At 40.0% G+C, this 27512-nt stretch overlaps 1 protein-coding gene across 2 annotated transcripts in view; it reads left to right on the top strand.

Annotated features, from left to right (window-relative positions):
• The first annotated feature begins 13140 nt into the window (after positions 1–13140).
• SPAG17 (sperm associated antigen 17) overlaps positions 13141–27512 on the top strand; it is a 105577-nt gene continuing 91205 nt past the window's right edge. The window contains exons 1-3 of one of the 2 annotated variants that reach the window (XM_072043692.1): positions 13141–13709; positions 21102–21242; positions 21573–21632. In XM_072043692.1, coding sequence (XP_071899793.1) covers positions 13605–13709; positions 21102–21242; positions 21573–21632 — 306 coding nt within the window. In that variant the 5' untranslated portion in view covers positions 13141–13604. The remainder of the gene's footprint in view (positions 13710–21101; positions 21243–21572; positions 21633–27512) is intronic. The other variant, XM_072043694.1, reaches the window with a different exon arrangement.

The following is a 27512-nucleotide window of genomic DNA, read 5'->3' on the forward strand; positions in this document are numbered from 1 at the left end:
ATGCATGGAGCCCCAGTTATGGCTTAAGTAGGGCCTGGCTGGCATTTTTCACTCCCATTGTAGATGATAAATCCAGAAGAAGCTATTCTGCACATCTGTGCTGGCCTCCAGCATAACACAAGGCATAGGACTTTCCTAAATTAGCTTATCTTTAAACTATAGCATTTGTTACAGGAGGAAAAAACATCCAATCTCGTCTGGAAGCTTTCCAGAGAAGGACCGTTTGTCATAAGGCTTGCTAATTGTCTCCAGCCATTAGCTGCATTCCACATTAAATATGTGGGGCCTTGTTTCCAGGCTGAACTAGTCTGTCTTCACCTTCACCCACTGCATATTACCACACATTGTCTGCTATACTAAAATGGTCCCAGTCTCCGTCTGCCTTATCTATCATGCCTGAGCATTTATTGAACGGAGTCATCTCTGCAACGTAGCTCTGTGGAAAACAAAGCACTTGAACACAAGTCATGAATGATCCCCACTTCTCCTCAGCAAGGACTGCAGAGCACCGTTGAGAGAACTCATTTCTTTAAAGTCAATGGGGGTTCCTAGTGGTAAAGACACGATGACTTTCAAAACACTGAAAAGAGTTTATAATTGAAAGAGTCACTTAAAAATAGATCCACCTCATTGTCATGTGGGCGACTTAATTAAGTAGTGCAGAGCGTGTGCGGTCACTTATCTCAGATGATAGAAAAATCTGTATTGGTCCTTCACCCTAATGTGAATTTCCTGACCTGACAGATGGGGATTGAGTGTCTGTTTATGCCAGAGGAGTTTGCTAACATTTTTCCTCTAATTACTAATTATACCAGTGAAAGGGGCTTTGCAGCCAGGGTCCTGGAAATGCGAAACTCGATCATCAGAGATTTACAGGAAAGATGGAAGATTGATGTGTGACATCAAACAGCTGACAAGGAGGCCAGGGCAACCAGACGGACAGCAGCTGCTCCAAGGGGTTTTGGGGTGGGGGGGGCAGCTGCTCAGCAGGGCTGGGAGTCCATGGTGGAGCAGCATGGAGAGGGTGAGCCATTTTAACAGTTTTGCCTTCATCCACTCTTTTCTCAGTCATTTCAGATATGAATAGGTCTAATCTCCCAGGGTTTGAGGCTGCGTGTGAGAGTGCTACTACCAACAGGTGGTCAGGAGGAGCAGCAAGGCTGAAGGCAGCTGCAGCCTGCAGCACTGTTTCCTCGTCTGGAGGAGACAGGAGTTGTGTATTCTTGTCAAGATGTACAAATTCTTGTTTAGAGGTCCAAAACCATAATCAGTATGGCTCAAAAATACTCTGTTCATCTCTGGCTTGATAGTAGGATGAGCACATTTCCTGATTCTCCAGAAGATGCTTGGCCTAGGCTGGGTTGTGTTACTGTTGTGGTTTTACCCTGCTATACAACTGAACTCCACCACAACCATTCTCTCACTCTCCCTTCTCAAAGGAATAAGGGGACAAAATACAATGAAAAGGGCTCAAGGGTTGAGATAAGGACAAGGAGATCACTCATCAATTATCATTACAGGCAAAACAGGCTCAGCATATGGAGATTAATGTAATTTATTGCCTATTACTAGAGCACTAAAACAGTGAGAAACTAAAAGCAAACTAAAAAACCTTCTCCCCCATCCACCCTATTCCATGGTCTCCTCTCTGGGTGGAGCAGGGGAACAAGCAATGGATGCTACAGACAGTCCCTAGCATTTCATCTCTGCCACTCCTTTACAGTTACTCTCTTCTTCTGCTCCAGCATGGGGTCCCTCCCACGGGATGCCATCCTTCCCGAACTGATCTCTGGGGGCTTCCCACAGTCAGCAGCTCTTCAAGAACTGCTCCAGTATGGGTCTATACCACGGGGTCCATCCCCCAGGAGCAAACTGCTCCAGCACGGGTCCCCCAGGGGCAGTAGCTCCCCCCCGGCCCCCTGCTCCTGCAGAGGCTCTACATGGGCCACAGCCTCTCCAGGCCACATCCACCTGCTCCACCAGGGGCTCCTCCACAAGCTGCAGCATGGAGATCTGCTCCATGTGGGACCCATGGGCTGCAGGGGGACAGCCTGCTCCACCAGGGGTCTCTCCACAGGCCACAAGGGAACTGCTTCTCCGGCGCCTGAAGCACCTCCTCCCTCCTTCTTCACTGACCTCGGTGGCTGCATGACTGTTTCGCACTCCTCTCTCTCCCAGCTGCTGTTGCACTGCTGTTTTTTTTTTTCCTTTGCTTAAATATGCTCTCACAGAGGTGCAAACAATATTGCTTATTGGCTTGGCCCTGACCAGCAGTGGGTCCTTTTTGGAACTGGCTGGAGCTGGCTCTGGTCTGACATGAGGCAGCTCCTGGACTCTTCTCACAGAGGCCACCCCTGCAACCCACCTGCTACCAAGCCCACACCATGTAAACCAAAGACAGTTACCTCTATTCTCTTAATGTCCATCAAGGTGGAGGCTGGTGCTACATTGCAGAGGTTGCACAACCTTGGTCTGAAGGTGTTCTGCCTTGATGTCTGCCACTTCACGTGGCCTCCAGACCACCAGTTTTCGTGACATTATTGGGAATCACACAGATGAGCTTCTCCTACACACTCTGTTTTGTAAGCTGGACATCTCCTCCCAGTTACAGCTGATTTGCCAGTGTGACTATCCAGAAAGGACAGAAGGCCTGACAGATAAGTTAAAGCACCATCCTGAATGCCCCTAAGTAGACCTTCTGGATAAGTTAAACCACCACCTTGAACAATAGTCCCTGAGTGGACATAGGAGCCCTGGTGGTGACACAGCTGCTTCTGCTCCCAGGATTATTGCTCACCAGTGTCACCATGAAGAGAATTAATTACATGAAGAGAATTATCACACCATGAGCCCATATAACTATGCCAGCAAACTGCAGCCCGAATCCTGCCCAAATCTGCTATTCTAGAAAGCACGCAATGTAGACACTAGAAATGTATGATCTGGGAGTCTCTTGGGGAAACGAAAGAAAACAAGCTTTGTCCGGGAGAAGTAGGCAACTGTTTGATTTCTGTAATGCTTATTACAACTTTATTCTTGAAAGACCCAAACTACTGGGATTTGGTTTCATACCCTATGAAAATGAAAGAAGCAAACAAATAGTAAACTGTGGTTATGAAAATTACTTTTCACTGGATGTAGGAGAGTGGGCAGCAGCAGTAAGATAGGGATGAGTAGAATGTGTGACAACAGGAACTCTCTCACCAGTACAGTGAGCTGAATTTAAAACTGGTTTAGGAAATAGCACACCGTGTATTAATACATAAATAAACTCTACTGCCACCTAGCCAGTAATCAAGGTAGCTAACATTACCACAAACCCCATCTCAAGGTAACAATTCTGTCTTTCACCAGATTTGACAGAATATTAGAATAATTATGATTGCTTTTCAGCATTTTTCTTCTTGTAGATGGAAAGTAAGGAGTATCTACTAACAAAGGAGAACAGTCTTTCTACTTCATAGTGTGAGGAAAGCTGCCTTGAAGGAATTAGCCTGAGTTTTGTAGCTCCAGCTTTACAAATATATAAATAAATAACATCCTGAAAATATGCATATTTAATGCTAAAACAAGATTTATGTCATCTTATTATATCTCTCTTTCTTCCAAATATGTTTTATACATACTACTGTACAGAAGTGTCCTATGCTTTCTAGGAAAAAAAAATAAAAAATAAAAAAATAAAACAGGCTTTTTGAAGTACTTATCATCAAATCCTCATAAATATCCCAGCAAGCAGCTGGGCAAGACAGTCCCAACTCAATCTTTATCAGACTAATTAGCTGTTCTTTTAAAAAGTCTAATGCAAATGATTTCCAGGGCTTCCCTCTAGGTCAGCAGCCTTTCAAAACTCAATTAAAACGTTGTATTTCCCCACTGACCTGAGAAAAACAAATAGATGAAAGTCTGTGCATAATGTTTCCTTCCTTTGACAATTCTTTACATTCCAAATACATAAGTGGAGGTATAGAGCCCAACATTGGAGGATGGGCAAACAAATGGGTTAAGGCAGGTCAAGGTACCTCAGTTTAATAAGACATTAAAAGCATAGGACAGTCCCTAACAGTAATATCGCCATGCTCCACTAGTACCGTGCCCCACCATCAACATATTTGCATGGGCAGAACTGAATTGTTTCCTCACAGCCTCAAGTGCCTGCCTTTCAGTACTTGGTCTTCTCACCCTTCACACACTTCCAGCTGCATGGGCTGCTGTCTGTGTGTAGCAGCAGTGATATAGTGTGCCTCGGGCTTCTCATTTCGAGCTCCATCCCTCCTTTGTTTTCTCCATGCCTTCAAATCCCATACATAGATAAAATCCGGAATAGGAATGTACTCATTCTTTCAGAAAACCACACGGTTCCTGGCTAGTTGATGAAATAATCAATGATGGCATAAATACAGCCTTGAGGAGTGCCTCCCAAAGCCAAGCGGCATCATCAATAGTCCTTTCTTATGAAGATTTAGGCAAGAATTTGGTTTATGGAAGTATAAAGCTTTTTATCATTTTCTCATGTTTCTGAGAAGTAAAAAATTATAGCACTTTCTACAGTGCTTAGCAGTAAAAATCTCCAAGTCTCTGATTTAAACAGCACCCTCTTATGTGTGGTGGATGAACTTCCTAATGCTTCATTTAAATCCATTAGAAGGATTGGATGAGAAGTGCCGCCAATCCTATCTGCTGTGTAATGCTGATGCCCTCATTCTGGACAGAAGGGAAGGGTAGGACAGTTCAGTCTGCCCTATTTTGCCCCGTTAGACAGACCTCTGATTGAATGTGATTATACCTCTAGTGATCCAGGATGTGTGGCAGAAGGTGCGTGAGCCATGTGCATCAACTTAGATCTTCAAAGGTACCTGGGGAGCTAACTGCCTATGGATCTGGGCCTCAGCCTGCTATTCGAAACATCTAGAATTACTCAAACTCTGATGGCAAGGTCTGAATGAGGTAAGTGTTGAGCTTTAGTAGTCAATATTTTCATAGCTCCTAAACTGATCAACTGTTCCCACAGCTAGCTTACTGCCCCCAAATAACAGTAATATATTTGCACCAGCTTGGAATCCCATGAACCGAGCTCTAAAAAACAACTTAAAGTGTTGGTTGAAGCTTTTGTGCAAAAGCTAAATTATGATTGCTGAAATCAAATTCAATCACCTCTGAAAAATATAATGAAATATAATGAAAAATATAATGAAAACAGCTCTAGAAGTAGTTCTTTTTCAGCATAGCCTTTTATTACACACCAACTCTCTCTTGGTGGCATAGCTCTGTCTTTTTCTAATGCTGTCTAAACATCATTAGACCAGAAGACAGACTTTCAATACCATTTCATTAATTTTCTGTCCTGGAAAGCAATAGTTGGATTGCAAAATCATATATATATGATTTATATATTCATATAAATCTTGCGAATGTTAGACTTTTGTATAAGAGGAAACCAGACAAGTTGTACTTCATTGATGCATGCTGGTAGTAATGGCACTCAAGGTTTACTGACAGGAGTTTGCAGTTAAAAGTAACTAATTCATCATGGCTTTCTTTAAGATGCTATTGCTTAGTTTTTGTAGGATTTTGTGGGATGATGAAGAAAAGCAAAGATAATTCAAGGCAAATGGAAGAAGATACATTCACCAAAAAAAACTTTTTGTTGGCATTTAACATACATTTTAAAGAAAGCTAAGAAATTCTGCTTTGTTTCATTTTACTCACAGTCTTACTTTGTAGTTACTGATGACAGGCAGTCAAAATGACTTTCGGATGTTTGTGTAGATTTGCATGTACTCAGAATACATCAGCGCTGGCCAGATTTAGAGTTTAGACACCACAGCCGGCACATTGGGCCAAACTGCTGAGCTCAGCTGGTTATGTCAAATCTCTCCACATTATTCTCAAATGCTGACTAGTACCTCTCTCAGAAAGCACTAGGTACAAAATAAACACCACAGATCTCGTGAACACTGGCTCAGGTGGGTCATTATGTTGGGAATCTAGCCAGGTTTTAGCTAAATATTGTACCTGCTCAACTGACAGCCCTTAGCATCTTGCATCCCTGGCACAGTAAATGTTTTGCTTTGCCTGATGTAATGAGATCAAGAGAGATGGGAAAAGGCCTCATTCTACATTCTAACTGATGTTAGTGTGAATTTATTAATTTGGCTGATGGGAATTAATGTTTATACTATTTGTTCACTAAGAAAAGTGCTAATTAGAAATCCTTTTTGACTTGATCTCTGTAAAGTCCTGCTGTGTTCTATTTGTTTAAAGCTTTCTGAATATATGTAGGTGGCCATGGCAGAAGCTGCATTATGTTAATGATAAGGTGTTACTGTTTGTTCTTTGAAACTGTTATTTATTAGAAAAAACCTGTCAGTAGTGAGTAGAGCTTTTACATTAAATCAGTCATTTAAAGGCATCTGAGAGGCTTTCAGGGAAGTTAAACTATTTTAGTGTTTAACAATATTTTGTTACTTAGCTTCCTTAAAATTACATAATTCACTCTTTGAATAAAGAATTAGTTTTCTGAGAATATTTAACTAAATCTGCTCTCCTTCAAATAGCTAAAAGAAATACAGAAATTCTGACAGAACGTTGTTTTTGCTGTCATTTACAGAAAAAAAGAACAAATTCTTTCTGCTTCCCCTACTGTTGAGACTCACTAAAATCTTGCACATAGGATAGATAAAAAGACTTGGAGGAGTGCAGGAAATTTTCTTTTGGGGGTTACTTTGCAAAACTGCACTGCGTTCATCCAGTGAAGGTAAAGAATAATATTCTATTACAGGTAATTCCACAAAGGTAAACCACCTTTCATAATAATTTTCATCTTTCACTTAACTCAGCTGGAGGGGTGTAAGGTGAGGCCCTGGCATGCAGTTATTGCTCTTAAGCTGCTCATCTCTGACACCTGTTTTTCACTGAGTTTTTCTGAGTAATATCTGGAGCTATAGCACTTGTGAGGGGCACTACGCAGGTTCAGAGCTCGATTCTGATGCCTTCAGGATGCCCATATTATTTGATTTCCTACAGGATGGCTGGCCAAATTCTAGATTGCCAACTCACTATGTACAGCATCACCTAGCCTTCCCATAGTCTTTTATTTCAAACAGAATCACAGAACCAGTGGTCTGGAAGGGACCTTAAAGGTAGTTCCAGCACTCCTGCCTTGGGCAGGGACATATTTCAGCAGACCAGGTTGTCCAAAGCCCCATCCAATCTAGCCTTGAATACTTGCAGGCATTGAGCACCCACAACTCTCTAAGCAACCCATTCCACCACCCCAATAATAAATGATTTCTTCCTAATGTCTAATCTAAATCTACCCTCTTTTGCTTTAAAACCATTATCCCTTGTCCTATCACTACACTCTGTGATGAAGAGTCCCTCCCCAGCGTTCCTGCTGGCCACCTTTAAGCACTGGAAGGACACTAGAGGGTCTCCCTGGAGCTGAACATCCCCAGCTCTCTCATTCTGTCTTTGTAGGAGAGGTGCTCCAAACCACTGATTGTCCTCAGGCCCTCCTCTGAAACCCCTCTAACAGGTCCATGTCTTTCATATTCTTTTATTTCATATCAGCCAGGAAATGGTGGTTATCAGTCACTTAAGAATGTGCTAGGGAGGAGGCATGCCAGGGCAGGTGATGAGGAAGACAACCACACCTACATAAATACTTTTGTTGGAGCACTGTGCCAAGATCTCTTGCACTAAGGTGCTCGGCAGATGGGTAACAGATCACACAGACCAGACATATCTAGAACCAAGGATTGGCAGGAGAGAGGTGATGCTGCTTTGAACATCAAAGTGATGTTCCTGCCTTTGCTGAAAGGTGCTGGGTTTGAAAAGGTGCTTGGTGGTGCCACAGTCTGCTGACACAGGCAGAGTTCTGGACTGGAAGTGGGGGGAAATTTCAGGGGATTGGGGTACTGGTTGATTTTTGGAGACACAGAATGAGGAAAAATTGTGAAGCAGAAATGGTGCAGGAAGAAAAAAGAGAAGTACAGGATGCAGTTGTGGTCTGAGGTAAGGAGAATATTGGTACACTTCAGGTTTAAGGAAGAGTAAAGGATTTAGTGGATGATAAATCAAGGCACAATAGTATTTTGGAATACGGTCATAGGACTGGCAAGTTTAATCATTACTGTTCTATAAAGCAGATTTTAGGCACAAGTGTGACAGAGAGAGAAAGGTGCCAAAATAGGGCAGGAAATAGATATTATTTTGTGTATTTCTTTCCAAATTCTAATCATTGAACTAGATCTACTGGGGCATGCATATGCTCAGGGAAAAGGGTTGGAAAGAAAGGAGGGGGAATTAAAATTGAAGAAACAGTTTCAGAATAAATCACACTGCTGTAAGTTAATTATTTTACAGTTGGACATTACTCTCAGAAAATTCACAGTTAAAAAGCATCCAAATATGAATTCACAGAATTAGGACATCAAAGTCAAAGAATTATGATCCTAGCTATTTAATTACTGCAATTCTAGTTCAGACTGCATAGATTGTTAGAACTAATGTCTTCTCCTTTAAAACAATAAACAAACAAACCCACCATGTCTTTCCACCACTTATTATCAATACTTTCAGCGCAAGCTCTGGCATGAATCTTAGGTCTGTTTACCCTCCATGGTGTTAATGTTTGTTTTCAGTGGATTAGAAACAGTTTTATTTTTGCACCAGTAAGAGTATAATGTTTCAAATTCCATTTATTTAGACTTTGCTTTGTTTGGCTGTTGAGAAAGGTTAGCGGTTTGTGCTCAGCACTACTGTGTAAGATTCCCTTTCTTGACAGTGGTAGGAGTGCTACAGAAGCAGATCAGAATGGAGGACTCTCTAACCTTAGGGAATATACTGCTTTTATGCCAGAAGGAAGTATGCAATGATAAAGGATTTGAATGTGCAGAAGGATAAGGTTGTAGAGGGCATGGGGACTTTGGCTTTTGCCAAGGGTGAGCAAATGTTTTCCTTGAATTTACTTCTTCAAGGAGAAAAATAAAAACCTCATGATTTGTTTTGGAAGATGCAAGAATAAGGCCTGAGATATCAGAAATTGGACTTTTTTTAGTGACTGGCAACAATGAATTGATTCCAAAATCCAGTTACCGAGAGACAGTGGAACTACAATACCAAATGCAGGGGGAGTCTTTCTTTAAAGAGACTTGCACAGCATCCAGCTGGAATTTGGAAGTCATTTTACTGACAGATGATAATGGATTTCATTTTGAGCTTTGCCAGGAATCCCTATATCATTGGCTACAGAGAGGAAAAAGCATTCTCCTTGCACATGCATACACGTGGGAGAGACTAGGCTATGAAAGCATCTTTTCTGAAATTAAATGCAGGGCCTTGTAAGGTTTGGTTTGTTGGTGGTGTGGGTTTTTTTTGGTTTTTCTTTTCAGTAAAACAAAGTTGGTGGAGGCTCTTAAATGTAAGCTTATTTGTATATATAAAAGAAGTTTGATTTGTTCTGCATGTTATATTATTGATAAACAACAGAGGCTACATACATTTGTAACTCAGCTTGACGGAAAATATGAGTGAAGAAAAAACAATGGCTGGCCACCAACACCAAATGCTAGAGCCTGGGGGAGAGGAGAACATAAACAGCTTCCTTTGATTTTGGCCACATTATTAGATGGACAGGCTTAAGCAGCATATTTACAGGTTATGTCTATTGATAAGCACGTGCAGTGGCTTTGATTCAGAGCGGAGACCTTGCCACTTGGCCAGTAGATTTGACTCGGGCAGAATTGTACTGTTTCTACATTTAAGTGCCTTCTTTCTCTCTAACCACTCCTGCGTGATCTTACAGTTCAGCATCATCTAGCACCTCCTACGTGATTGTATTATGAAGGCCTGTTACAGTCTGAGGAAGGTTTTATTGTTTATTGTTTATTTTACAGGGTTTATTTTATTGTTTCATCATGGTTAGAACAGATCCATTAAGAAATTAGTGACTTTTGTTGCCAGAAATATTATAAGCCTGCCTTGCCACACTCAGAAGGGGACTGTGCTAATATATTTATGCTCAACTTTTGTTCCTTTCAGGGCACATTGTTAACTAAACTGCACTAAACTGCACTGATAATTCACTGATGTAGAAATAAGCTTTATAGGTCCTGACGCCAAAACATATTACTTGGTCTACGTCCACAAGGCCAATGTAGTTCATGTGGGAAGCTTTATGCAAACTGCATAAACAAACTTAGAAACTGAGAAACAAATTGCAAGGAAGCATTTGGTGGCCAGAGCAGCAACTGTAGGCAAAGACCTCCTACATCCAACTTGATATGTGGAATTTCAGGGAGGCTGGGGAAACACATGCAATGGCTGCCAAATCTGTGTAACTTGTGAGATGGTTGTGTCCTGGGGGGTTGCAGACTTCAAGAAAAACAGTTCCCAGCCTGGGTGCTACAGCCCTATGAAACTGAAAAGGAAAGCGACATGAGTTTTATGGTCTTCTCCCTCTTCATTTCTGAGGGGAAAAAAAAAAAAAAAAACACGAAGTGTTCTCAAGAAAAAAAAAAAAAAAAACTTTCTTCTTTTAGAAATGTAAGGAATATGAAGGAATATGAAGGACTGTTTTCCTTAGCAGTGCTGAAGGCCATGTTAGCTGTTCTAGACAGCCTTCTGGAAAGTTTTCCAAAATGGAAACAGCTTTCTGAAGCTATAATTCAGGAAGCCTCGCTGTTTAAGAAACATTTAAACATTTAAATCCTAGGAAAGCAATATAAAGTAATTAAGCGTGTTCTTAACAACCTGAGCAAAGAACACTCTTTGCTGACTTGTCAGCTGAAGGAGAGAAGTTGATGGTTCTTACTGAGAAGATCGTTTTTTCAAAATATTTGTCAAGCATTTAAAATAATCACTTAAAAACATGCATATATATATAAAAAGAAAGAAAGAAAAAAAAAAAAGAAAAAAAAAAGAAAATTAAAATTAATTCCCCTCTCAGCTGGTCAGGCTTTAATTATTTAAGATCCAAAATCTCTACTAGTTCTTCAGTCAATTGTAGTCTTTCAGGAAATATCAAGTAGAGAAGACATGATTTTTACAACTAGTAGTATCTTTTCACTCTTCGCCCTTTACTGGAGAGCAAGTATGAGCAAATGTTCTTTAAATCACACTACAGTAAAAGGCAAATAGTGTTTCTTCCTCCTGAAGGATGTAGGTACTATACCTACTTCTCTTCTATATTATTAGAAGGAAAGATCTCTTCTATATTATTATTAAATACGCGGGCACAGGAATGTTACTGTGTCTAGCTACACTGCAGCATTAACCTGCATATTTTCTTACCCTGTTGTACAAATTGAGAATATAGGGAGTAGTTAACTCCTCTCCCAGGAAAATGCAAGTTGCCTTGTATTTACACACAGCATTATTTAGAATTGCAAGTTTATTTTAAAGTCACAGCTTTGGTTACTCCACTGTCATTTGTTCATGTATTCATATTTGTTTTTTAATAAGACAGAAAATGAAAAAGTGACTTGAAAATTTTAAGGTTGCCACTGCAAATTTCATCATCAATATTCCTGTCATACAAAAAGTCATTACAGATTTGCCCATTAACTCTTGCTCTAATGGCAGAACCAATTTCTCTGTGTAGAAATGGCAGTTTTACATCTGTGAATTCCTTTTTAGCATGTATATCAAACCACATAAAGTCACTCTGGATCCTTATTTTGCATATTACTTTCATTCTTGGTTTATAAGTATAGTTGAATTACATTCAGTTATGCTAATACAAGATTTAAGATTCCAGTAACTTCATCTCAGTTATCAGAAGGAAGCTGGAGGTTTTCAGATGGCTCGGCGACAACTGGGCGTTTTGCAGTCTGCATGACTTGGAGGGAACAAAAGCCATAGTTTCCCAATATTTTTGATTTGTTGTTTTTGTCTGTTGGAGGATTTAACCAAGAGGGTTTCAATGATCTGGTTTATAGCTTGGCCTACAAGCATCTTTGGCAGCACAACTGAATGGACAAGGACAAGCAGCCAAACAGGAGACATCTTTAGCTGACTTCATTAGTGGAGAACCTATTTTAGAACAATACACTGGGGCCCTTTGTAAGAAGGAATAAATATAATTTCCTTCTCTCCTTTGTTCGGGAGAGTGGTGGAGGTCATTTTAAGCTCCCAGTGATCAGCTGTCCTGCTTCAGCTTGACTCGCTGTTTGCTACAGCATCCAACAACAATAAACAGCAAGTTAGCTAGATGTGTTTAGTAAGATGATAGGCAGCAAAACAAAACAATTTCCTTTAACTAATCCTTATTCATCCAAGCAAACACACAATAGATAAAACCAGGCCAGTTCATGATTCTCACAGCTATTGTTCATGTTCTCTGAGCTGTTTGTGACTTTCCTGTCTTTTAGCCTTCCAACAACCCTGAGCTTACAGACCCAGGTGTGGGCACAGCAGGCAGTGCTTTTAAGCAGTCCTCATCTCTCACTGACATCATGGTGGTGCGTATTTCCAGCCGTACCATCAGGAGCTGGGTGCAGAACCCACCAGTCGGTCATCCTGATTCTCACATCCAACCCTGAAAACTGAGCCATAAAAAAGAAGGTCAGTTAATAGTAAAGGCATTTGGCAACTTTATCTGTGCCTTCTGCCCCATACCTCTGTCCTGTCCTGCTGTATTAACAGCTGTTCCTAGCCTGATCCTCCTTCCCCATACTCTCTCAATACACCTCAGCAGGCACAGTCTGCATATCCAAGACCTTAATGAAGAACAAGGGTATGGTGGAAATGTCACAATCCCTGTTTCTGTGAACAATTGCAGTCTGATTTTAGTTTTTTTTTCTTTCCTGGACAACAAAAGAAAACTTCAAAACGAGAAAAATGGACATCAGCCAAGAAATGGGGTGGGGGAAAATGTTTATGGATGTTGGCAAATCTACTGTGCAGCTTTCCCATGTTATAAACTACATCATTGTCTACAAACCCGGGCAAGATACACTTCTGCAAACGAAGGATGATACAAGACTTGTATCTTATGTTCCTTATAAACCTGAATTCCTATTTCTCCACTAAAAGCCTGTAATTAAAGGTGTTTTTATAAAGCACATACATGAGGTCAGTATCCTCCTAGAATAAGATTCAGACTAAAGCAGTAACGGGCTGCTCAGCGTGGCTGAAAGACTCCTGCGAAGTTAAAATAAAAGATTTGGAGGCTCCGAGCAGCGCTGGTCGGTACAACCGGGTGGGGGAAGGGCACCATGTGGTTTGGGGTATTTTCACCAAATGTTAAATCACACAGAATATTTCACTCGTCTCCAGTGTGAGATCACGACATGACTCCTCTGTAATGAATTCTTTATCTTGGCAGCCCTCCTGCTTTCTCCCAACCGTGCCTCCCTCTCTCCCCTCCTGCTCCCGGCGCAGCCACATCTGGCAGCGCTGGGGGTGCGTTGTGGGGCTGGGGGGGCTGCCTCGCCGCCCACACCTGCAGCCTCCAGCACCGCTGCCGTGTCCCCAACCCACCACGGCCCCGTTCCCAACACGGCAACCCCCGAGGCCCCGAGCCGCTGCCGGGCCGCAGGGCGGGCGGGTGCCGGTCGCCAGGGCGACGCGTGAGGCGTGAGCCCGCTGCCGGCACCGCCATGGGCCCCAAGCGGCACAAGGCCGCCGCTGCCGCCGCCGCCGCCTCCTCGGGGCCGGCGGCGAAGAGCTGGGAGGCAGCGCTGGTGGCCGCCGCCCTGGAGGAGGTGAAGGAGACACCGAGGGGGACCCGGGGCAGCCCCGGCGGGGCGAGGGGGTGGTTTGGAGGGGCTCTCACCCCACCCCGGTGCCCCCCCCCCCCAGGGAGCAGCCGCTGCCCTCCCCTCGGCGGGGTGGGTGCCAAGTTGGGGCTGGGAGCGAGCTTTTTTTATAAACTGCTGAACAACGGGGTTTGATGGAGGTGCTGACACAGCATTAACTCCAGCGTTGAAAATGCGGGGCTGTAATTTTCCTGCCTCGGTGTGTGCAGCTTTTTTTTTTTTTTCCCCCCTTCTTCTTTTTAACAGCGTGTGAGGATCTGAAGGCGTATTTGGGTTTCCAGGTTCTGTGTAAGCAATGTAACTCTAATAAATCCTGACTCGGGAGAAAGAATTTGATTTCAAAATAGCGTAGCAGTTTCCCAAACAATAATATTTATCTAGCATGTGTTTACCTAGCACCACTTCTGTAAGTGAGACAAATGACTTCCATGGCTCCCTTGTTTGTTGGGTCCCTGATGTGCCTTACTTGAAAACCAAGGGTATTTTTTCCTGTTCTGGTGTTTTTTTGTTTGCTTGCTTTTATTGCAGTAGTTCTAGTAATTATCAAGATTTCCATATTCTGCAGGCAATTTTTCAATTGACTAATCAGCTTTCCAAAAATGCCACAGATGTCCAAAAGTCTCTTAAGTACTCCCTTGCATTTATTTTTTTGTTTGGTAGTCACAATATCGTACAAGTATATCACAACTTGAAGTAAGTGCTGCTCAGCTAAGGCTGTTGTTTCCCGTTTTTCCCCCAGAACATCCCATTTCAGTACAATTCAAAAGCGCTCGAGCCCTTTCTTGCTAGCAAATCCCTCCCCTGCCCTAGGAGAACCTCCCTGAAGCATGGGGCTGAGTGCAGGTCCGATCTCCAACACCTACTCAGTGCCTGGCCTTTTTCCTGGGCTTGCTAGCAAGGTGCCAATTAGTGATATTTTGTTTTTATGGCGGTGTTTATGAAGGCTGTGGATATTGTCCAGTGAACTCGCTGAACAAAGTGCTTTGTTTACTCCACTGCTCCTATATGTAATTTATTACATTTGTTAAATGCAAACCATTATATTGAAGTTTTTTAAAAGGTAAGAAATAAATGCTTGAAATATAGGAAATGCCAGAATTAGGATTATTCAGGACCACACATTGAGGCAGATGGAAAGAAAATGTTGAATATGTTCAGTGAATGGGGCAAGAATACTGTAGGAAAAAAAGTTTGTGATCGCCTAATTAAAGATTATCATAATGCCTATACCCAGCGGGGCTTAATTAAGGTTCTTTGGCTTCTTAATTCTGGTATTGTCCGTCTGTTTTATGTTCCAGTTAAACTAATTCCACTTTCTCTGTCATGCTGCTAGCAGGCAGAGCCTCGGGGTCAGTTTGAGCTCAGGCTTCTGTGGTGCTGGGCAACTGCTAAAAATTCTTACTGCAGGAAAATTCGTGTTCAGCTCCGATAGTCTTGGTTAGGGATATACATGGTGCAAAGCTGTTAAATGCCTGCAGATCTCTGGTTCATCAAGTATGGTCAAACATGGGAATGCTTAATATAAATAAACATGCTGTGTAAAAGCACACCTTTGCAACAGTATGTCTAGGCTGCCAAATTTTAGTTCCTTCCTCTTGAACATGGAGAAAACTGAATTTCTTAAGTACTTAATCTTACAGGGTTTTCTATTAAAGGATAAAAATGATCTTTCAAATCAAACCTCATTCTGCAAATAGTCTAACCGCATTATCTTCTTCCTCCGCCCTCCTCAGTAAATATATAGCATACATAATTTAAGCTTGAATACATAAACTGAAAGCAGCCTGTAACACAGAGTGTTGAGCTACTTTAATTATACATGTCACCAGCCGCACTGTACAAAATTATTTCTTACATTGTGTGTGATATACCGTATGAATCTGAATTTATTTGGGAGATGACAGGAACTCCTATCAATTAAAGACATTTCTCTCCTGGTAAATCATGTTTAATGAATTTTAAAATCTTTTACTTTTATCAGTTTAGATAATATTTTTTCCTATTAGTGGAGTCAAAGGGAATTTACTAGAACTGGTTTTATGTTGTACCAGATAGGCTGAGCAATGAAATTTCCCATTTTAATGTGTGTTTATGACTTACCATATTTTATTAGTCTGATCTATGAAAAGGAGTCATTTTACCAGTGGTGTTAACATTTTATGGAAGGGTATGCTAACTAAAATATGATTTAAATGGTATTTACTAACCAAATAATGGCTTTTACTTAAACACACTGTGAAAACTGGCAAACAGACAACATAAAAACATGTACAGAGGAAATACGGATTTTGGAGAGCCTCACATTATAGTTTATATGCACCTTTTGTGTCTAACATGCTGTGCAGAAGAACATACAGCTGCAAGATGTGTTTTTCTTCATATATTTATAAAGGTATTTTGATTGGGTTCACTGCAAAATTAAATTACGAAATTAAACTAAAATGTTTAGTTTGAACCTTTGTGTGCTTTAAGTCACTAAATATACTTGCTAAGTGAAATTCTGGGCAAATACAGCCCTGACAATTGAAGTAATTGTTATCTATTATATGTCCTTATTAGCAACTGTAATTAAGCATGGCAACTGGAAGCCACGTTCTGTTCTGTTTTCCCATATGTGCTGTTTCTGCCACTTTATGTGCATTTTAGGGCCTGAAGATTGAACTGAAAGCAAACCTTGTATAAAACCATTTAAAATGTTCTGAACTGGATGACTCCGCTTTGATTACTATTCATACTGCTTCCTCTTTGGAGAGGAATTAGATTTTCAGTTGAATTGTGATACTCTGTTACCTGCAGGGATAATGCAGCAAAAGTTCAGGCCCCTAAAACCAGAAGCCAGGAGCAATATGGTCATGTGTCAGTCAAGAGGTAATGAAAGTGGTCTTGGAGATCTCTTAATGCTGGTGCTCTACCCAGTCACTACATGAGGGCTGCAAAATGGCTGATGAGCAACCTTTTCCAGTAAAGCCTGCTGGACTTGCTGATTTACAAGCTCCCTCATTGTTGAAAGCAAAGAATGCTAGAGGGGATGTTTTCCTAGGTGTTCATAAATCTTTAATAAATCTCACTATTTCGAAGGCTTTACTTAAAAATCGGGAGATTAAAGACCTCTTGCCTTTTGATGCTGAAGTGTTTGGAGTTTGAGTTTTCAAATGTTTCTCTTCAGCCATTACACTTGTATTTGAAACTAAGGTGTAAAGAAATGAGCCTACTTCTTGTGGCCCTTGGAAAAAAAAATAAAATACCAGAAGAATAAGTGACAATGAAAAATGACAGATACTCAGATTTCCTGGAAATGGGGATGAGGTGACTGTGTGATGCTTTTCCTAGCAAAAGAGATCTAGAAACTAGTACTGCAAACACAGTCAATATAGCTGATTTGTTAAAATGCCTTCTCTAGAACAGCTGCTCTTCTGTGTCTAGGAAATGAAGCAGAAAGTACAAGACAGATTTAAAAAGGAAAGAAAATTCTGTGAGCTGCGTCTTCTTTCTTCTTCGGCATGGATGGAAGTTAGAGATTTTTTGACATACCTTTATTTTTCCAATAGTACTGTGACAAATAAGATATGTATATTATGTATACTGTTTTTTAACTGGTTGAAAAAAAAATCACGTTACAGAGGAGCACAGTTGAGGCTTGAGACTCCGAGTAGGTAGTGCTTCTGCTGCTCTCCCAGTGGCAGCCTCCCCAGACTGTTTCCATGCTTTTCCTCTAGTTACTTGCATGGTTTTCTCTGTCCTGTTCTTTAAGCTGGGAACCTCATTTAAGGTAGCCTTAGGGTCACTAATCTATCCCCCTTCAGATCCTTTCTTAGGTCTCACTTCTACAAAAACATTTGAAAGAATTAAACTAAGTAGAGGAACAGTTGTATATTGAGGGAGAAAATGTTTTTAAAGTAACCATATACATTTTACTACTTTTCCTTCTCATTTTTATGTTGTGATTTTAGGTGGTGAGCTGTAGAAGCAGGGTCTGTTTCTTCTCTATCCTTTCAGTGCCTTGTACATTAAGGATACTGTTACACTATTGATAACATAAGGACGATGTTGCAAAAATAATAGATTTTAATGTCAGAAAAAAAAGCGGTCACTTAAACACCTTAAACTATATACTAATGCTGCATGTTCTCTGTTCTCATTGAGTCCAGTTACTGATCTGAATGTTCAGCTTTTCTGAAAAATGAGCTTCAAAACAGTCAGTGTAGAAATGGATGACATGCTGTTAGTGACTGGGAATTCTAGATCATTATTCCCTGCAAAAGTGTGTGTAGCTATTTCTGGCATTTATCTAGCTCCAATTTCCAGGTATTGTACCTTTTGCATAAAAGGCATATATATTTGGTTCATAGAGGGATAGGATAACATTGCTTAATGCTGTTTAAAGTTTTACACAAAAGACCTTGTATCGTGTTGCATATACTTCTTCAGAATTGTTAGGTGGATTTTCACTACCAAATTGTCTTTTAGATGTTGATTCATGTATTTTATTTTAAGGTATTAGCCAGCATTTGGCCAATGCTATAAGTACTCTCATAGCTGTTGTGTGGAGAAGCTCTAGCAGGTTGTTTATTTGAAGCAGAGAATTAGCAGAAGGAAAAAAAGTGCCACTCTGGTGTCAAGGGCATATCTTTTGCTGAATCCCAAGAATGTTAGTTGGATAAATCCTAAGTGTTTTGAAAAATCAGTTTTTCAAAAGCAGGATTTACCCTGATGTTTTGCTTTGTTGTCATGGGGTGCTGTGAAGGTGGCCACCACAGTGGAAACCTGGAAAATTCACTCCATTGCTTCTGGTGCCTTCCCTGGGAATGCAGCAGTGTTGCAAAAGAGAAAGTCTCATTACTCAGACAGAACTCTGAAAGTGCCTGGGAAAATATTACAGGTGCTAGGAATTTAACAAGGAATATAAGTGTTGAGAAATGTGGAAATAGGGTCAGATGATGAACCTTAGGAACTAGCTGGACAAGGAACTGAGGAAAAGATGATGCTAGGGGTGCAAGTAAAGGATGTGTGAAGGATTTGGAGAAGTTATGGCACTCTGACAAGGAGCAGGGAGTGGAAATGGAAGGAGAAATGAGCTAGCAACCATTGTGAGGAAGGGGTGGAGAGGTCAAGAAGAGACAGGTCTCTGAGGAAGACACGTTTCACAGACATCGTGGTTGCAGGATGTTAACCAGTCCTAAGCAGGTGTGGGCACAGAGACACCAGCATGTTCTAAGGAGGAACTAAAGTCATAAGGTAGAGGTTTTAGGACTCTGACAGAGATTTCTTCACACATCCAAAGAACTGGAGGAAGTTGTAGGAACAGGCTCTGTTGCTGCTGTACCATGCCTCACCACAAATCTAAACCCTAATTCCTGAGTATGGTGCACTTTCTGTGCTGTCACTGTGTGTCTGTGTCACTTGCAGGGCCCCATGCTTCTCTTCTGGTGGCTCACACTGAAGAGGACATTCTGGTGATACCACTTGCTCCGTTAATTCACACAGCATGCAGATGTAGCTTTTCTCACAAGCTATGGGAACACCAGGATGCCACCACATGGGGGCCTTTTGATCTTGACATTTTGCAATTCCAAAAGCCTAAAAATTAGTACATTTGCACACGAGTATGGACATCCATGTGCGTTGTTCAAATAATTAGTTTTGAGTCAAACTCTTGGCAGCTATACGATGACAACTTTAATTTGAATTCAGATTAACTGCAGCTCCTGTACACATGTTTTGATGGTGAAATACCAAGCTCTTTCAGAATACTTTCCACCAGCAGCTATGTGGTTAAAAAGAGGGGCACTTTTGTATAATCATGTTATGCCATGTTTAAGCAACATTATGTTTTGTTACCTGAAGAGTATGATAAAACATTGCAAGCCAGTTTGAAACTTACTACTTACTTGAAACTTACTAGTAGTTTGAAACTTACATCACGTCACCTGTCACTTTCTCCCACCTAAAGTCATCAGTTAGTCAAATTGCAAACATTTAGGGTAGGATATTCTTTTTTTCCAGATATGAAAAGGAACAAATGAGGAAGGGTGTTTTACAACAGGAAAAAGATAAATATCTCCTCTCACCACTTCCATCTCACTTTTTTTTGAAGGCTCCTTTCCCTCACTTTACCATAAACTCAAGCTGTGTTCCTCTTTTCTGCAAGTATGTGCATATACACTGTACATGATATATGCATATGAAATTATTCCCATCAAAGTCCTAAAGCTACCAACCTTTCTTAAATTTGTCTTTAAAATCTTTCCCTGCCGTGATATGTACTGATTGGCATGTGAGTCTGCTTAAGCTGGTCCTGGTTAGTGTGTGACAATGCCCTGGGACCACCTGGGTCTTACTGATGCTCTTTCCATGTTGACCTTTGTTAGGTTTTATTGACATCCTTGCAGTTTACACATGCGAACATTGAACTTTATAAAAAAAATAAAAATGATGCATCCTGAAGAGTGGAAAGCACAACCCCTAGAAGTGCTTAAGGTGTCACTGATGCTGATAGAGAAGACTAGAGAGAGATGTAGATGTGCTGGAGACAGCTGCTCATTTTCCTAGAGGGATTCCAGTAGGTTAGAGTAAAAGAAGTAGGTGGAGAAGAAGAGTAACCAGTTGCTTAAATTACATCATTTTAAAGCTTTTGTGGATGTATATCCATAAGTAACTTGCTACAATCTTCTCTTGCTGTGCGTTTCTTTTATGCTGAAAACAAACTTTCCTTCTTAAAAATGCGTATTTTCCTGCAGATGTTTGCAAGCTGCTAGTGTTTTTTATTTGTTGACATTGTCATGAAATATAACTTGCCATTGATACAGATTTTTTCATGTTTCAGAACACTTACTGAAAGCATGTAAGAATGATAGCATGAGTAAACATAACCTCCTGAAACACAGTACAAACCATGCTGCAATTAGAAATTAGAAAATAGTTCTGGGCTAAAAATTGTTTATTTTTTCTAGAGCAAAGAATGACAACAGTATAAACACATACATTTAAAACTCTATTTCTTGTTTGTTTACCAAAATGTGAAATCTCCAAATAACGTTTTAAAGTTCTTTTATCTTTGTGTGATGCTAATGCGGCTTTTGCCTGTGCGGAGGTTTTTGGAGTGTTTCTAGGCGTTTGTGTTTTCCACAGCATAATGCTGCCACCTGATGGAAGAAAGAATTGGGACAAAGCTGTACATGCTTTTTGGGATTGTATAATTTATTTCAGTGTGATTCATATTTTAATGTTGAACATGTCTTAAAGAGAGTAGTCATCTCTGCAGGCTTACTCCTTGAAACTGCAGAGAAGCATTTTGTGTGCTTTTATTCTAATGCATTCAATATTTTATTTTGTAAATAGGATAACTGGAAGCCTAGCATCGCTTTTGTGGTTGGGACCAAAATTGAGGATGAAATCCACACGACGGCCTTGTCTCTTGCTGTGCAGGTGCCACAACGGAAGCTCTTCAGCGTGGTGACACGTGAAGATATATTCAGACAGGTATTCCAATAAATCAACTTTTAATAACAAACCAAACTCTATTTAAATTCTCTGTGGAAGTTTTAATAATTACACTAATTCATGAGAAAATGGAAGAAGAAAAGCGTACTGCATAAGCTGGTCTGCCCCTTGCAAACACTGGGGTTTTCTGCAGACTTTTCTTCAAGATGCTGGTCATCAAAGCTCTCTCCCTAAGATACATGGGTACTTTAAGATGATTCCTTACCAATTTAGAGTGTGACTGTAGCGTTTAGTGAAAGAGAATAACGAGTAAAATAATTTGTTTACATTTAAAATCTACTCACAATATAATACCTTATTTCCTTACAGATCGCAGAATCTGGAAATCAGAAGGGAAAAAAGGTTAAGGATGTGCCTATGTTCTATGAGGTAGGTTGAGACGTATTTCAGAGTCAGAGCTCTTTTACACTGCAGTAATTACAGCTGTGTAATTATGTTATGTATACCAGAGTAAATGCAATTCTACCTGGTAAAAGCACTGACCCATGTAGATACTTAAAATTCTTTCTTCTCCTGATACCAGCACAGTTCCATTGGACTACTAATTATGTAAGAATCAAGATGTCTTTCTATGGATCTGAGTTGTATTAAGTTGAGAATATGTTACATGGTCATATTTTGATGGCGTTGTTACAAATTACAGAAATATACTTAGACTCTGCCCTGCCAGATGTTCACAGTAATTTAGAGACTTGTACCTTCCTTCATTTACAGGCATGCAGTCCCATACATGAAGTACCATCTCCATGTGGTAGTATCCATTATAATCTCAGACTGATGTTAAATTCTAACGTGGTTCATGTAGTGGGGTATGTCAGCTGGACTGAGAATCATGCATAGTACAAATAGGACTTCCTTCTCCCTACCTTGTTAATGTTTTACGTACAGCTTGTGAGAGGTTATAAAATTCTGTGATTAATTAGAAGATTGTTTAAAATTTTCTCAGGTAAAGTTTTATGGCCCTACAGACCTGGAAAATAAAGAATTTTGGATCCCTCTAAAAAGATTGTGTTAGCATTTTAGTTCTGAAATGACTAATAAACTTTTAATATGTCTCAGGTTTTGGCGGACTTTATAACAGGTCTTTTTAGTTGCAGTCTGTTTTTCAGTATTGCCAGACTACTATCTGAACAAGTCCCTTTGGAATTATTTACCACTGACATGACTGTGAATTTTACGCAATTAACCCTCTTCATTTAGGACTAGCCTCCCAGGCAAACTCACCCTTATATTACCTGGGATGTAAAACCCCTTCAGTCCTACTGACAGAAAGATTTTGAAGTCTGGTTCTAAGCAGAAGCTTTGCGTGATACCTGTATTTAATTACTAAGAGCAATTTTCCTTGTGAAGGGGATACTTATTAAATTCCAGCTGTCAGTGCTGTGTCTCATTAGCTACTTACTTTACTCCTCAAAGACATTTTTTTTCCTCCTCTCCTTTAACAGAGAATATAAAATGCCTGTTCTGACCTTTTGCTTGGACTCAGTTTCCGTTCTGGCTGTAGCAAATTAAAAGATTGATCATGTTGCTACAAGCATTAAGATTCTGCCTCTCTGGGTAGAAACTTGCTCCTGAGTGTTCATTTAAAGTCCACGTGCAGTTAGTGCATTCAAAACTTTCGCTGCAGTAAGGATAAACAAGCACGAGGCTAGCACAGAACATAAAGCTGGGAAATGTTCTTCCAAGAGGAACATTTTTGTCCTTTCTGCATACAGTTCTCTGTTTTGGGACTTGACACACTGGGATTTCCACAAGCGCATATTTGTTTCTAGTGAGACAGTAAATATTAATTATAGAACCTATAATGATCTTTGAACATATGAAGTATACATGTGTATGAATTTGGGACTGATGTCATGGATAGCAATGTGGTTATTAATGGTATTAATGGTAACATTATTACCCATGCTATTGGTCTTGCATGTTGTATTTACTCAAATGTGGGGTATTTTAATAAATTTAAGTGCAGCAGTCTGCGCTGTCTGCTGTAAGTCAGGAAACATTAACAAACTATATTGCAGGCTAGTTATATATTATATTAAAGTAATGCCTTTTGTCTATTCTAAATTATTTTCATTCAGGGCTTTTAACATCTTACTGTGGTCAATTTCACATCATTCTTACTGTATAAGTAGAAGAGGATAATGGCCTGGTTTATGAACGTGTAGTTAAAAGATTTCCGTATCTGGGACAATTTGGTGTCTAACTGTTTCTCTGTCTCTTAAGCGACTTGATGAGGAGTAGGAGTCCTGATCTGTAATTTTGTGCTAATTCCAACACTTAATTAAATCATGTTAAGTTGAGTTTCTCATAAAGATGCCATGGAAATGATTTTTTTTTTCTTGTGTATGCAAAGGAAAATGTTAAGTTTCCTGAAAAACAGCAATGAATTTAATAGTGAATCAGGTTGATTTATCGTGTACAGTTTTTATAACAGACTAGACCTAAGACTTCAGTATGTTTGAATAAATTATGTCTATTATATATCACAGAATCATAGAATGCCTTGGATTGGAAGGGACCTTAAAGATCACCTAGTTCCAACCCCCCTGCCATAGGCAGGGATGCCACCCACTAGACCAGGTTGCCCAAGGCCCCATCCAACCTGGCCTTGAACACCTCCAGGGATGGGGCATCCACAACTTCTCTGGGCAAAAGAGAATATATGCATATTATATTACTATATATATATATATACAGATACCTTGTTTTAATATATATACATGTGTATGTATATTTATATACATATATACACATATATTCTATTGTTTATGTACCTGTTTTTTGTGTCCATTTTCTATTAGAGTTGCTCATGTTATGTGTAATTAAGGTGCTTCACTACTACTAAATATGAAACAGTTTGTCAGTTACCATAGTTTGAACTTCGAAAATTTATTCAAGCCTAAATTTTCCACACTAGTTTATTCATCAAGATGTTTTGTTTTGTTTTGTTTTTGTGGAAAATTCTGTTGAAATCAAGTTCAGGGGCTGTGTAGATGGAAAGATTTTTTTTCCTTGCAGCAGTTTCTTTTCCAGTTTTGTTGAACTCATTGATACTGGGTTAGGAAAGTTGCCTTGACGTTACTCAGGAAATTTTGAGAAGGATTCTTGTCACATACTCAGAAGGGAATAAGCTGAGCTGTGGAGCAGTACCATGGTGAGAAAAGACTGTGAAACAAGATGGAACCTCATGCTACCCCTTCATGTGAGAAGACTGGAAGTAGATAGCCAGGTTTGTTGCAAATAAACAATCAAGTAATGGATGTGGCCATGAGGGAGAGGGGCATGGAAGGGAGAGAGACATGGAACAATTTTGTGGTTCTCTCAGGCAAGCTGAGATGCTTGAGACAAAGGGTCATGGAAAGATGAAATAGGCACAAGTGGTAGAGACCAGAGCAGTTTTTTTTGGATGTGAATCTCAGAATGCAATTTTCAGAATGTGTGCTTGTGCTTATGAAGCCAGCAGAATCGAAATCTCATAACAGCACCCTTTTGTACACTGCTCCAACTCATCTCCAGGACAAGCCAGACTGTGAATCCTGTGTAAACAAAAAGGTTGATTGCAATTAAAAATATTAATCTTTATTCCACTACATGTGAAAAAAAGTTATATATAAATTCTGCTTTCTTTCAGGAGAATTGTTAGTTGTCAAACTGAGAAATACTATCAAATCCGGGGACAAACACAAATTCTGACCCATTTGCAGAATCACAGAATGGTTTGGATTGTAAGGGACCTTAGAGATCGTCTAGTTCCAAACCGCCTGACATGGGCAGGGACACCTCCCACCAGACCAGGTTGCTCAAAGGCCCATCTAACATGGCCTTAAACAGTTCCAGGGATGGGGCTTCCACAGCTTCTCTGGCCAACCTGTTCTAGTGCTTCACCACCCTCATAGAAAAGAATTTCTTCCTTATATCTAATCTAAACCTACCCTCTTTTAGTTTAAAGCCATGACTCCTTGTCCCATCATTACACTCTCTAACAAAGAGTCCTTACCCAGCTTTCCTGTAGGCCCCCTTTAGGTAGTGGAAGGCTGCTATAATGTCTCCCCAGAGCCTTCTCTTCTCCCGACTGAACATCCCCATTTCTCTCAGCCTGTCTTCAGAAGAGAGGTGCTCCAGCCCCTTGATGATCTCTGTGGCCCTCCTCTGGACCTGCTCTAATACCTTCATGTCCTTCTTATGGTGGGGCTGGAGCTGAAGGCATTACTCCAAGTTGGGTCTCACTAGAACAGGAAGAGGGGGATAATCACCTCCCTCAACCTGCTGGCCACACTTCTTTTGATGCAGCCCAGGATACAGTTAGCTTTCTGGACTGCAAGTGCATATTGCTAGCTTATGTTGAGCTTCTCACCAACCTACACCCCTAGGTCCTTCTCCTCAGGGCTGCACTCAGTTCATTCTCTGCCCAGCCTGTATTTGGGATTGGCCTGGCCCAGATGCAGGATCTTGCAATTGGGAAAGAATGTGCTTGCATTTGCATGCTAGAATTCCATGCCACTGGAACAGATTAAATCAGCTGTAAATAAAAGTTTCTCAGCTGTTAATCACTGGGTAGACAGCAAACTCGGCTGATGTCTGCTGCATTTTGGCGATGGACACAACATGAACAGTGTTCACTGCACTCCAGAAGTCCTCGCTAGACTTGTTATTCCTTGAGGAAAGGTATAGGTGAATGCAAGACAGAAAATCTTTCAGGCATGGTAGAACTAATAAAATTTAAACAAAATCAACAACAACTTAAGCCAAGAGTAACTTCATCTTCTGCTAGACTCTGTTTAGTATGCTGTGGAAAAGTGGATTTTAAAAAACTTTTCTGCAAGCATGTTTGAAGTAGAAAAGATGGGCAAAACTGTGGGAAGAGTCCATTAAACAAGTGAAGTAAAGTCTGTGATACCAACAAATCCCATAAGTTGCAGGGTGTGGTAGGAGAAGATGGTTAACTAGGTTATTTCAATTCTTAATAACTAAGTTTAATTCTCAATAACTAAGTTCATATTCTAAGTTAATAACTTCTTTTTCAGTAAGAAAGGCTACTGACAAGAAAAAAAAAGTCAACACTGTAGGCCAAGAGTTGGATTTCTTATTAATGCAGCTATCATCAATTTGTTTTATGTTGTGTGAAATTAGTAAATTGATAGATATGATTGGTAGAAGAGATTATCATGACCTGTGCCACAGGTCACAGTGGTGTTTTTTCAAAAAAATAATCAGCCTTGAAACTTCTAAAATCATGATCGGATGTTTTTTTCTAAATGATTACAAATGACTGAGAATATGTTACAGCTTAATTTCTTTACAGGAAGGACCTTTCCTGATAAGATTTACCTATAGTTTCAGTGTAAATGTATGTTTCAATATATGGCCATATTTACTAGATCAAAGAAAATCTTGCAATTAATCTTTTCAGTGTAAAAACTTTGAGATTGTGTTCAGATTGCTACTAACTTTTTTCTCTTTCTTTAGCAATGTGTAATAGACTTCTTCATATTTTTCAATTCTTTAGTAATTTCTGTGAGTCTTCTTTAAGAAACATTTACAATTCACTATTGAATTGAGGACACTAGAAAGAACTTAGTGGTTTTGTTAAATATGCATCAAATACAAGTGTAACATAATGCACATACCCTATTTGATGGCTCATTGTATGCAAGTCTGAAGATTGACTAAGTTACCTTGGTTAATGCCTTGCTTTGAGAGTGAATTTTCAACTGAGTTGTTCACTGTTGACCAGTGAGTCCTTCCCAAAGGTACCACTTCTCAGGTTCTCCATCCTTTAAATTTGGTCTGTTTACTTTGTTCTAAGATACATATCTTGTAATTTACCAAAATAAATCATACTGCTTTCTCACAGTATGCTAAGTTAACCAAATTGCTTTGTATGAATGAGTTTTATGCTACATCTTTATAACTGCTATGGTTATTGTGTCTTCTGGAAATGGAGTAATTGAAGATTTTGTGTCTTCTCCCAAATCACTTAGTTTTTTAATAGAGAAGTTTAAACATCTTTTATGTTTCAGACCCAATAAGAAACTCACCTGTTTGATAGTGCTTCTTTGTTTATCTCTGCATTTTTAGGTCTGTCAGTTAATGAGTTTCAGTCTTTGTCACTGCTTCCTTAACTGTAGAATGCTTATTTCTAAACCAATAGTTAAATAATACAGAGGGAAATATGTTTTTCGCTATATCATTGTTAATATGTTTCAACTAGAATTGCAGCCTTACCAGGGAAAGCTATTCTGTTTG

Source organism: Anas platyrhynchos, chromosome 1 (assembly GCF_047663525.1).
Source record: "Anas platyrhynchos isolate ZD024472 breed Pekin duck chromosome 1, IASCAAS_PekinDuck_T2T, whole genome shotgun sequence".
In the NCBI taxonomy this organism is placed as follows: domain Eukaryota; kingdom Metazoa; phylum Chordata; class Aves; order Anseriformes; family Anatidae; genus Anas; species Anas platyrhynchos.